We start from the raw sequence: 13,315 nt of genomic DNA on the forward strand, positions 1-13,315 counted from the left end.
TAAATCCACTAATTCCTGCAGGTGTAACCAAGAGCGAAGGTATTAACAGCTGTTTTGGATTGTGTCTTACTAGGGTTTTGGAAAATAGGGAATTATTTGTGCCAAAGCCAAAAAATCAGCAAAGCCAAAAAATTATTTGTATTCAATCTAGCAAACATGATTCACAATGCAGGTGGATAGGATGTTATCCTATATCTTTTCCAAATTCCCTTCACTTCATGGCTGGTGTGCTAATCCACTTTCTCATATGACAGGGTACGTAATAGCCTCCTTCTCTCCCCTTATCCAGTTTTTTTTTTAAATCACAACTGACCACAGTAATTAGACAATATGGGAATTTCCTAAATGGTGGTCATTGCATAACTAGGTCCAGCAATCAAATCCACTTTGTATCCCTAGCAATGAATAGTTTTCATGCAGAAACTTCCAATACCTGTAAAATGTATGGGAGTTGAAACAAACAAACAAAAACACGATAAAACATATTTGACTTTGCTGGCTTTAAAAAAAGAAAGAGCTAGGACATGGGAGACCAGGGTTCAAGTCCCCACTCAGTTATGAAGCTCACTGGGTGACTTTTGTTGGTGACTTGTGGAGATAAAGCCTAATTTTACCTATTTATGCATACTGTTGCATGCCACCCCAGTCAACGAACACTGTGAGATTCCAGAGTTCCAGGCAGTTCCCCAGGGTTTGGTTTCTTGGAATGAGGGACAGCAGACTGGGATATATTTATAATGTATGGTTTATTACGCATACATACAACCTGAGCCTACAATGGAGGGACTCACAAGACCCAGAAGGTCTTGCTTCTCCCCTAGTTAAGCATGGCTCTCACTCTCTGGCTTCTGCCTGCTTCCAGACCAGCTCTCACCCCCCCCCCCAGTCCTCCACTCTTGTCTTTCTCACAGCCAGCCAGGGGAGGGGTTCGGCTGCCCAGTTGCCCTCTAACACAGAGCAGCTTCCTTTGTCAGACCATACTATGGCCCTTTCCTGGCTAACTCAACAATTGAATCCCCCAAACCAACAACAGTATTTTTACACTACCTCATCAAGTGTTTTTTCTTGAGATGCCTTCAGTCATAAAGCAACAACATGCTAAAACATCTGTTTTAAAACATAGTTTGTGGTATGCACCTCTGAAACTACCTTTGTGAAAATGCAAGGTTCTTCTGAACACTGGCTGCTGCATGTACTTTTCACCCATGAGAACACAGGATGCAGCCAGGGAAGGCAGAAGGCATATTTGCATACTGCTATAACAACAGAGGCCTGGGTGTTCCCACCACCAGAAGTTCACTAATTTTCAGCTGCTTTCATTGTTTCTTACTGAGCCAGCATCTAAACATGAAAGAAACCACCTATTGTTTCGCTTGGTGGTTGGCCTTCGTAAGTGGCTGAAGGTCACAGAAAGCCACAAGTAGCAGGTCTCAGGAAGCCTGCCATACTGTCAGAGGTTGAACTCAGGACATTATGCTTGTGAGCTAGCTACACAGCGACGATAGGGATTATAGCAGAAGCTCAGGCAGAGAATGCTGCTGACACCAGGCTCTGCCCTGGTCTTTCCCTATCTTGTCATAAGCCCTCAGCCTTGTCTCCAACTGACAAGAGCCTCTTCTCATCGGGCCTCTTTCAGGCTGCTAATATTTGCCGGCTGAACTCCCTCTGTAAGTTGAAAACATCCACAGGGATTTGCCAGGCTGGAATGCTGTACAGAAGGAACATTCCTCTACTAATTGTTTGTGGATATGTGTAACCTCGTTGCATAGCTTAGGAAGCTTGTTCCCTTCCTGAAGGGTTGGCCTCCCACAGAACCAGGGGAAGGGGAACAAGAGTGACATACGACTTCCCATTTCAATAGACCAGTGCTTTCCAGATGTTTTGGACTGCTGGCTGGGGCTAATGGGGGGAGATTGTAGTCCAAAACATGTGGAGGTCACCAAGCTGGTGAAGACTGCAGTACGTTTTCCCTCTGCTCTCTCCTGTGGCAGAAGTGAGAGCTGTCCAGCAGCAGATTGTGAGGAGAGTGGAGCAGCTGCTGCTGTTAGTCAAAAATGATGGGGGAAACCCAGGATTCTATTATAGCTCTGACTGGACAACATGTGTCTGAGTGGAAAATTAAAAACCTTTTTTTAAAAAACAACAACAAATCAAAACAGTACGAAAAGGTCAGTGGAGAGCAAAGTTTTCATATGCAGCTGAGGATTAGGTTTGGAAAGGGACAGAAGGGTTGCTAGATTGACCTATGGCGCAACCCGTGAGTTGTTTGACATGAATGAGGGAAATTCCCCTGGAAATGCCAACCAGCCTTGACTCAGCTCTAGTGTGCAATGTTAATAGTGGACTGTACCACTGGGCTGTTGTAAGTCACTCTCTCTCAGTCACAGAGCACCTCATAACCTACAATATGGGAATACAGTAATGAAATGTAATTACATTGACAGTATTTTTTTAAGTGTATAGAAAATTTATTAATGCCTGTATTTTACATTGAGTTCTATGGGCAGCTCAGACTTCTACTCTGGGTGGCATTTTAAAATGGCTTCCAATATAAACCGGGAATTTATATTTCCAGACAATGAGATAGTTTACTCTGATATTTTATAGGCATTTGAAAACAACAACATACTGCTTTCTCCTTTGTGTCCCTTTGGCACTGCTCACATTTATATAGGCCTAGGCCTAGAGGGACACTCTGCCAATTTCTCCCCAAAACATGTGCTAGGCCACATTACTGTTTTTTTTACAATATGGTAATCTAGTTGAGAATCAGTTATTTTAGTAAAGGTGACAGATTTATACAATCCGAATAGAAAGCACAGCATATAGCATGCTATCATTTCTTATTTGTATATTTCAATATTTGTATATTGAGGCCAAAAGTTGCTCAGTGCCACCAGTATATACAAACATCTGTCTCATCTAAGACTTTATAGAACCTTTATTCTCAATAATTATGGAACTCATTGGTAGAAAATACTTTTATTTCTGCATCTCTTTATTATTTGTAAAGGAATCTTTGTATGAGTTAATACATTATTCCTTGGAGCTGCACTATATCTTCATACTTCTGTCCTTCTAGGCTTTGTATTTTATATTTTTGATACTTTATTTTCTTTCTTTTTGTTATGTCTGCAGCTTTAAAATGAATTTATATTTAATCATTAATCAAGAAGCACATTATACTGTGCTATGTAACTTTAAAATATTTTCCTGAATGCACAGTTATGCACCTTTCCCTTCCTGTTTGGTGTTAAGACAAAAGCCTGCTTTTAATTTTTATTCATCAAAAGTATACTCCAGCTCAAAGAACAGGGAAGAGTACTTCAGTCCCTGATGCAAGTTTCATTTTGAATTACTTCTGAATGGGTTGGAGGCATCATGGCAAAGTTTTGACTCTGTGTTCTGTGCTAATATCTGGTTCATCTATCGTGGCCCCAGTCGGATTTATAATTTCTGCTTTCCTCTGCCACTCTTCAAAGGCTGATGCATCTCTTTACACTGGAATTGCATGAAACTTGGCTCAAAGAAGCCTCAGATATAAGAAACAGATGCTCTACTTAGGCTAACACAGGCCAGCCTACTGATTCAAAAGTCGAATGTGTTGCGACCTTGTAACAGAACTCATATTTCTCTTGTTGCAGTGCTGGAATTCATCTGAACTATTGTTGAGTTAATCAGAATTCCTCTAAGAGGAATTCTCTTACAGTCTCTGAATGTAAAAAAAGAAAAGAAAAAAAGCCCCTTTCAGGCTTCCTTCCAACCCACCTCAAGAGAGAAAATAAATATTGTCCACGAGGAAGGGGGAAAGTCCAATTTGCCTTTCCAGCTCTGAGTGCTACCAATTCCAAGAATTGTATCTAATTTGTAAATAATGTGAGCTCAGCAGCTTTTTTGTAGCTGAAATTATGAAGTCTCTGAACAGCTCTTCTGTGTGCTGCAGCCCCTGCTCTGTTTCTATGGAAATTTCTAAAAGAAAACAGGAACTTTAGTTTCCAGTATAATTAATATCTTGATCGTTGGCTATGCTTTTCTTCTTTTTTTAGCAAAATAATTTGACCTGTCAAATTTCAAACTTGTTGCTATAAAAATTATTAGACACCTTGTGTTAGGCTGCAAGTTCTGCAAGCATAATTGGGCTGAGTAGACATAATTTTTTACTCAGGTGAATGGAAGGTGTTGGATATTCAGTGGCATCTAGCCAGCTTGCCTAATACTCTGTTTCCAGCCTCCCAGTGCTCTGGAACCTCACATGGCAGTGATAAAAAACATAACAAGATCCCTGTTGGATCAAGCCGATTGCAGTTCCTATCAACTGGTATTCCCAGCAACTGGGACTGAAATGCAGTCTGCCTCCAGTGTTGGAGAGAGAACAGTGATAGCCTTCTTCTGTTCTTTGACCACAGCAACTGGGTTTACTGAGACCAGAAATCCCATTTAGATACAGTGGTTATTCGAAAGAGGAATGGCAGATGAAATGGATGGAATACGCAGAATTGGATAAGATGACAGGGAGAATTTGAAACCAGCGGGACCATAAATTCTTGAAAGATTGATACGAGTTATCTGAAAGACAATTGTAACCAACTGACTATGCTTGTAGGACTACAAGAAGTTTTGTAAGGAGAACTATATGAAATTGCTATATGAAAAGATTTATGAGAATAGATTTTAAGTTATGGATTATTAAAAGTAATAGATAGGATAACAAATGTAAGATTAAGAGATGAGGTTTGAAAATCATTAGATGTGGTTGAGGGAAGTCTTAGGCTAAAATACCGTAATTTTCGTTCTATAAGACGCACCAGACCACAAGACGCACCTAGTTTTGGGAGGAGGAAAACAAGAAAAAAAATATTCTGAATCTCAGAAGCCAGAACAGCAAGAGGGATCGCTGTGCAGTGGAAGCACCAATCCCTCTTGCTGTTCTGGCTTCTGGGATAGCTGCGCAGCCTGCATTCGCTCCATAAGACGCACACACATTTCCCCTTACTTTTTAGGAGGGGAAAAGTGAGTCTTATAGAGCAAAAAATATGGTAGCCAAAATGTTGTATGAGATGAGATGATATGTTCTGTTTGGAAAATATATATAAAAACTAATACAAATGTATATATTTTTTAAAAAAGATACAGTGGTTATTGAGAGACCTGCCTTTCATGAAGTTTTCTAATCCTATTAAAAAGCCACCTCTACCCCAGACTAGAACCTGGAATGAATAACCTACAGTTGAACCAGCTATGTCCCTTTAGCACCGTTCAAAGATCACAATGTATTCCGCAGTTGGTAACAGTCTGTTACTGTGCACCCATCTCTTAAGTGAAAAATAAGTATGGAACAGAACTTTGTAATATTTTCGTACGGTTGGGGAGTGTGAGGGTAACAAGTCCATTGGAATGTTTCCTTTGTCTCCAGAGATATAATAAGAACCTTAAGCTCATTTATCCCAGTGAAATGTAATATATCAGATAACCTTCTGCATTTGTTCCAGGGCCACTGAGTCAGAACAGATCTGGTTTATCAGCTGTGATTAAGGGAAGGCAGAAATAGTTCCATTCTGCCTGCCAATAATTTAGCTGAGATCTTAAGGCGTTCATAGCTGTGCTGAATAAGAATAACATCCATGGCGCGTAACAACATTTCAGTGACAGATATACAGAGACACGAAACACAAGGATATGTACAGCCTCTGTGGATTTGGTTTATATAATGAAAAGGAAGTGCTCTTAATTCTTAATATGTATGTGCTACATATTTTGACTCATCGCACCAATACCCTGTTTAGAAGTTTTTGTTTCCTGTGGGTGAAGTTTTGGCAACACTGAGTCAATCTGCTAAACATATTTTCCAGCCCCCCATCTATCAATGCATGCAAACCCAGAACACAGTGTTTGCTTTTCAAACACGTATATTTTCCTTTGTGCGAGGAGGTTAGGGCTACGTGTGTAGGAGTGACCCAATTTTATCTTCACAACAGCCCTGCGAAGTAGGTGAGGCCCACCACACAGCAACTTTGCTAAACCTAAGTAGCTTCACATCTGGTCAATGGCCACAAGAGAGAATCCTATATATGCTCTGTAAAAGAAAAGTATTATATAAATTCAATAAATATATAAGCTGAGATTCCTGCATTGCAGGGGGTTGGACTAGATGACCCTTGGGATCCCTTCCAACTCTACAATTCTATGATTCCATGATCTGGGCCATGGTCACAGGTCAAGTTTCATAGGGGACTGGAGAACCGAAGCCAGGTCTTCCTGTTCAACAACCGCAAAAAGTCCATTACAGCACAGTAGTTCTTGCTTGTTACATAGACAGGAACTACACAGCAATTACTGTCATTTGAATACAGTGGTACCTTGGGTTACAAACGCTTCGGGTTACAAACACTTCAGAATACAGACTCCACTAACCAGGAAGATTAAGAACTTTACCTCAGGATGAGAACAGAAATCGTGCGGCGGCAGCGGGAGGCCCCATTAGCTAAAATGGTGCTTCAGGTTAGGAACAGTTTCACGTTAAGAACGGAACTCCAGAACAAATTAAGTTCTTAACCCGAGGTACCACTGTATTCATATAATTTATTTAGTTCAACAGTGTATATATGCCTTAACACCATAGTTTCTTAAGTGGTCTACAATGCTACAATGAAGTTATGAAAGAGATAACAATAGGGATATAGGCTTGCGGCCAAATATATTCTACCCACTGAAATTTATAGACCAATGTTAGCCGGGCCTATTAATTTGCGTGTGTTAGCCCATTAATTTTCTGAGTTGGGCTAACATTGGACACAGCCCCAAATCAGTTAAAATTAACCGTAGATTCAGAAAGCTTAATTTAAATGTCTGCTAACCTTTAAAAAAAAAGTCAAGCCTTTAAAGTTTAACATGGATCTTTTATCTTAGCTGGGGCAAGATTTGCACAGAACTGGGTCTGCAGTACTTCTAGTAGTTGCAAGTTGAGTCTCTTTACATTTCACCCTAGTGGAAAAGACCAACCACAAGACCTGTGGGTCTGCTCAGTCTTTAAGGCTCTCCCTTTTTATTTATCTTTAAACCAGATAAATTGTGCTGGATGGCTCTTCAGGTAAATAAACATCCTTTGACAGTACAGTCCTCTGTAAAGTAGGATTCAAGGTAATCTTAATGTAGAGAACAAGATGTCTGAAAGGCAGGGGGGAGAATGCCTCTCTCTTTCTCGCTGCTTCAGAATGATTCAGGTCAATAGTCTACTGCTGTCTCTCTGAAGGGGAAGCAGCTCTACAGGGTATTGTCTAACCCTGTTACCTCGGTTTCTTCAGCAGGAAAGGCCAGAATCTGAGTCATTGGCATCTTAACATGCAAAGCTTGCACTGTCACTGAGCGACAGCCCTTCCCCACAGTGTACACAAAGTTTATCAGCTGGCCCCGTGCTATATTTAGAACAGAGAGAACTGTTGATATTTATGACTGGGCAGCAGCCACAAGGGAGGTGAAACTGCATTTTGAGCCACAGAAAGAAAGTGTTGCAGGCTGGAGAACTGCACTTCCTTATTCTGAAAGCGCAAGGAAAGATGATCTCTCGTACGATCTTCCCAAGCGACAATACGTTTAATATGTACGCTATGGCTGTGCACTTTCAAGGCCAACGGAGATAAAACAGCAGAAGCGCAGCTTGTTTAAGCCAGGGTTTGCCCTAACCAGGATTGACCCAGGACATTTTGCCACCTGAGGTGGAGCAGATAAATATAGATAACATAGAATAAAAACGCCGTAAATAGAAAAGCATAATCTCAGAGTCCGTTCAGACAACCATGCGCACATCAAAACTATCCAGAGTTAAAAGTTTTAGAATTATTTAAAGGTGTTTTTTTTAAAAAAAACAACAACCTGGGGAAATGGAATTGTTATTGGCCTGGTGCCCAAATACAGTGGTACCTCGGGTTAAGAACTTAATTCTTTCTGGAGGTCCGTTCTTAACCTGAAACTGTTCTTAACCTGAGGTACCACTTTAGCTAATGGGGCCTCCTGCTGCTGCTGCCGCGCCACCACCACACGATTTCTGTTCTCATCCTGAAGCAAAGTTCTTAACCCGAGGTACTATTTCTGGGTTAGTGGAGTCTGTAACCTGAAGCGTCTGTAACCCGAGGTACCACTGTAACAGTAATGCAGGTGTCAGGCAGGCGTCTCTGGAGATGATATACAAGAGACGTGGAGGCACCATGAGAAAGGTCTTCCCTATCACCACCTATATACTTCAGATGGCAGGACTATGCTGGAGACCATTCTTCTCAGATGGTGATACCTTGGATGGGGGAAAAGTGGTCCAACAAATATATGGGGTACTAATTCATCTCTCCCTTTCTATGTTGTTCCTTGTATAGTGAGGCATTGCTAGAAACAGTTGTATGCTAGCAACATACATCTTTTGTTGTTGTTCAGTACTAGAGTCTTCTATTTTGGTTCGCCTTCCAGCTTTCTCTGTCTCTCTTCCTGTCTACAGCTTAGCCTCTTTTCCTTAATTTTTTGCTGGTCATGAACCAAACTAAGGAAAAAAACCTTGTTGCCATTTTATACTCTTTTCCACTTTAGACTTTTTGCCATAAACACCAGTAGTACCTGAATAAAGTTCTCTTGACCTTATTCTCTCACAGTTCTCTGGAAGTTCAGTGCTTTAGAAAAGGTGGCTGAGGTTTATTGGGAAAAGGAGCACATTTATTGATGAAATAAAAGCTCTTGGAGTTGGGACCCCACTGTAATTCTAATTAAGGGTGAGTTTTAAAACCAATCTGCTCTCTCTCTCTTACACCTCTTTAAATAAATTGCAGACTTCGACAAAAGTAATAACCCGCCAAAGGAAATATGCTTTCCAAAAGTGTGTCTTGCTAATTACATGAGTTTTATTGCAGGAAGTAAGGAGGAACCATTTAAGAAATTCTAGCCTGAAGTCTTGCAGTTATTCAATTACTGGCAAGGCCACATGCTACAGGCAAATTAACTGAAAAACCAAGGACAAGACTATGGTCTGCTAGGCTCTATCCCAAACAATACAGTAAGTCTTTGTCATCTAATTTGCCTTACTGTCTGAGAAGTGTTTCTTCTGGCCCATAGGCAACAGCCCCACAAACCATTTATGTTGTCATAAGATAAGCAACCTCTCAATAAGATACTCAAACGAGTCTTCTCCCCTTCAAGATCTTCCATGGAGGCGTTCCTCTGTGTCCCACGAACATATTGCCTTCAGTTGGGCTACATAAAGCCTTCTCTCTTGTCAGTTTTGGTTTGTCCCTTTCTCATTTTTTCAGTCTGAAATTAAGCTCACCACATTTTTCCTGTGGATGAAGTCCTAGTCTGACACGCTTAACTGTTTCACCACACTGAGTCTCTAACCAGGGTTGTCAGGTTGCAGCTCTGGGCTCCTTTGGAGGAAGGTGTGGGATATAAATTCAGTCACTCAATAAATAACCACAACCTATGAGGGATGCAGGTGGCGCTGTGGGTTAAACCACGGAGCCTAGGGCTTGCCAATCAGAAGGTTGGTGGTTTGAATCCCCGTGACGGGGTGTGCTCCCATTGCTCGGCCCCTGCTCTTGCCAACCTAGCAGTTCGAAAGCATGTCAAAGTGCAAGTAGATAAATAGGTACTGCTCCAGCGGGAAGGTAAACGGCGTTTCCGTGCGCTGCTCTGGTTCGCCAGAAGCGGCTTAGTCATGCTGGCCACACGACCCAGAATCTCTACGCCGGCTCCCTCGGCCAATAAAGCGAGATGAGCGCCACAACCCCAGAGTCAGCCACAACTGGACCTAATGGTCAGGGGTCCCTTCACCTTCACCTTCAAATGCTGGCTATGTGATCTGGTCATGCCCACAAGGAATCTGCCAGGTTTTCTGAGTCTCATAGCTAAAGGAATAATCATTTAAAAACATATTGTTTGGCATTTTGAATATAAGAAAATTATTCTTGAGCATTGTTGAACAGTATCAGGCTCCACAGCCACATAAATTTTCCTAGGAAATGCCAAAGGGTCATGTCACTAAAGCAGATGGCCCTTGGCTAAGGCATCTGAACAGGATTTTTGCTTCTTCAAACTTTCCCTGATAGCAGGGGAACAGATGCATGGTGTGTATTTGTACAAGAGACAGAGAGTGATTGCCTACGAAAGTGCTGTAATGTTTACTATTTCGAAAATGACAAACAGTGCTAGGGAAAGATTGAGACTGGGCTGAATACAAGTGGCACAATGTATTTAACCTTCCTCTTCGCAAACGCACCATGGAGATCAGAAATAGCTCAGTGCATCTATTCCACACACGCACACACACCCCACTCTTCTAAGGACCCTGGACCCAAATACGAGACCACCGCTTGTCTACTCCCTTCTGCATTGTAATGTTTAATTTAATTACTATTTGTTTGTTTGTTTCATTATTTTAAGGGCATCCCTGCTCTCCCTTTAAAAAGGACAACCAACTAGCTTGTTTACCTTGATGTGCTGGGGGAAAAGAAAACCTGATATAGCAAAAGTCTTTTAGAGACTATAGTTCCAAAGGTAGCAATGTATTGGTCTGAGGTGCTGGCAGACACTAATTTATATGGGAATAATTAAAAGGGTGCACCTGGGGATATTTGGGGGCGGAGATTAAACCAGTCACCATTCCTGGTAATTCTAGTGTCCAGATTAGGCTGATGTTTCCCCTGTCTAAACAGTCTTTAAAATTACAGCCTATTTACTTTTATCCTACAATTAATGGGTGAGAGTGAGAAGCAGGCAGCCCATATCTGCATATACTCTTGAATATGCAGATTACTATCCTGGAATACAACTCAATGTTTCTGTAAAGGTGGTTCTGCAAAGCAAAGTTGCGCTCATATGATATCTACTGAATGTTTACATATAGATACATAGGAAGCCCACATCAACTGGCAGTTAAATGGAGGTCACCCCAGTAGTGTCTCATGTTTCTTTTCCCTCATGCAGAGAACAATTAGACCACAAAGGCTCTTTTATGCTGTTCCAGTGGGTAGGGAACCTTTATCTGGTTTTACAAAGCTTCTTACTCCTTTTCTTTTTAGTTAATTGATTGCATAAGTTCTTAATCAATTTCTTGACCTTCTTTTGGATATTACCTTGATAAAGGAAGCAACTAGTATTTGCAGACACTGAAACAAGAATATTGATTGCAATAAACAGTTGGGCGACATCTATTCAGCTGACTTTGATATGAAAATATATTATTTGCAAACTTGTCAGATTAGATTTTTCCATAAAGATAAAATTAATTAACTGATGTTGCAAGCACAGCCATATATTTTACCCGTTATTATGGGGAGGAAGGGAAGGAAAGACCACAAAGACCTTTACACACATCAGTAGAAATTGAACCCTATTCATGTTTACTCAGAAACAAGTCCCATTGTGCTAAAAAGAAACAAGAAGTAAAAATAAGGGAAGAGTGGCTGGGCAGGGGGAGGAATTTTTTTTACTGCATAATTGTTTGGGAGACTTGAAAGCTTGCTCGTTACTTTTATAAGTTTTTAGTTTGTCCTAATAAGAGATAGTGCATAGCTACCTTTAACTGGCTGTTTTATGAAAATGAACAGGAGAAAATGAGGCTATGCAGCTTCTCTGTAGACACGGATGGTAATAGGCTATACCTAAGCTATGCAGCACTTGATCCTTTTGGGGGCTAATGGAAAAGTGTACAAACCTGCAACTCCTAAGTAATGGATAAGTACTCTTACTCCCAAACAAATGTGATCAGAATTAAAGTCTCATTGATTCATTGATCATTTAATGCAAGCTACAAAGATGCTCTTGAGATCACAGGCTAAGTAATATTGCAGATAACCAGCTGTTCATTTCGGTTTCACTAGCGTTCCAACCACAGGGTATCCTCAGCAGCCTCCTTGGCTTAAAAAACAAAAATGAAAAAAGAAGCTACAAATATTAGCCTCCCAAATTTTATGTAATATTTGTTCCCTGCTGCCCCACATCTTGAATTTTTAAGTGGCAGCCTCTGCTTCAACCTCTCTGTTCAGAGAAAGGTCTCCCTCCTGTGGAAGTTTCTTGCCAGCAGATTTAAAGGAGGAAAATTCACTCACGATGCTCCATATGTTACTTATTCAGAAACTTCTGCATTCCAAAGAGGTTTAATGTTGAGAAATGGACCACAGCTCAGTTCTTATTACCAGACATCCATCTTTTCACAGAAACAGGGAGAAGTCTTGGCTGAGCTGTGGATGTTATTTTTTTAGCTCCCACATTAACTCCCCTGCATGATACAGGAGATCCATAATCAGTATTCCTGTTGCTTCCCCCTCCACCAATTAATAGCCCCACACAGCTACTTGGAAGATTAGAAAAGTGGCAATAAGGAGAGCTAAGCCTTTTACTCTGTTTCCCTGATCTACCTACTCTCACTTTTCCCTAATTTCTAGCAGCTCTGCTGGTAAAACATGGATACTCCTATTCTTTTAACATAGAGGAAGGGGTATGTATGGGGTAGGAAAGGGATGAATAGAAGAAACGTTTACGACTTTCACTTCATTGTTGCTCAATATGAAAAATCCACACAAAAATATTTATGTTGTATTTATTCAACACCTGTACCTGATTAAAAAAAATACAACAATGTTGTTTTCATTTTATGACTTCATCACATTCCACATATAATTTACTAATTAAAAAAGCAAGAGTTTCAGTAAAGTACATTACAAAAATTAGTGTGGATTTTGAGGCGACAGTGAGAATTATGAACTTTGAAAAGCAGTAATAAAAACATTAGAAAAAACAATTAGATCTTTGCTGATGAGAAACTCTTGTGCTTTCACCTTTCAGGACATGAAACCAACAGGCATTTCAAGACTAATTCCCCCAGGTGACATCTGATTACAAGGAGACCATAGTTTTATTAAGTATATAATCCTTTACTCAATAAAAAGGCTTTTTGGTTTGGCTTGCGACCTAAAAAGTTTTGGAGCATGTCCATTCCATCTAATGAGCCTCCAGGCTTCAGGATCAGGTTTCGGTATTTCATTCCAGCCTAAAATAAAATAAAATTGGTAGGTTGACATTTCATGTTTATGTGAACTTCTAATTCTACAATAAATAGAGGCAAATGAAGCCTGTGCAGAATGGAAGCAGCATGTGGTCTTGGCATGCAGCTGATATGACTTATTTTTGTTTTATCACAAGCTGATCTGCTCTCTGCCTCTCCAATGTCACTCCTCAATGTGATTGACATGGACCTCCTGGGGATTCCGAAAGTCATTGGTTATCATACAACCAGAAAACCAGTTTTTTAAATGTTTACAGAACCTGAAGTGAGCAAAGTAGT

The 13,315-nt window shown here is 40.6% G+C and overlaps 1 protein-coding gene and 1 long non-coding RNA gene across 4 annotated transcripts in view; one reads left to right on the forward strand and one right to left on the reverse strand.

Moving 5' to 3' along the window:
* Window positions 1-13,315, forward strand: part of LOC310827545 — a 44,619-nt gene that overhangs the window by 29,150 nt on the left and 2,154 nt on the right. The window lies entirely within an intron of this gene.
* The window catches only part of NLN (neurolysin), a gene marked incomplete at its 5' end in the record, with an annotated part of 29,704 nt that continues 28,944 nt past the window's right edge, over window positions 12,556-13,315 (reverse strand). For both annotated transcript variants that reach the window (XM_083703514.1, XM_083703515.1), the window contains one exon: window positions 12,556-13,021. In XM_083703514.1, coding sequence (XP_083559640.1) covers window positions 12,890-13,021 — 132 coding nt within the window. In that variant the 3' untranslated portion in view covers window positions 12,556-12,889. The remainder of the gene's footprint in view (window positions 13,022-13,315) is intronic.

This window comes from Podarcis gaigeae, assembly GCF_964106915.1.
Source record: "Podarcis gaigeae genome assembly, chromosome: 11".
NCBI lineage: Eukaryota > Metazoa > Chordata > Lepidosauria > Squamata > Lacertidae > Podarcis > Podarcis gaigeae.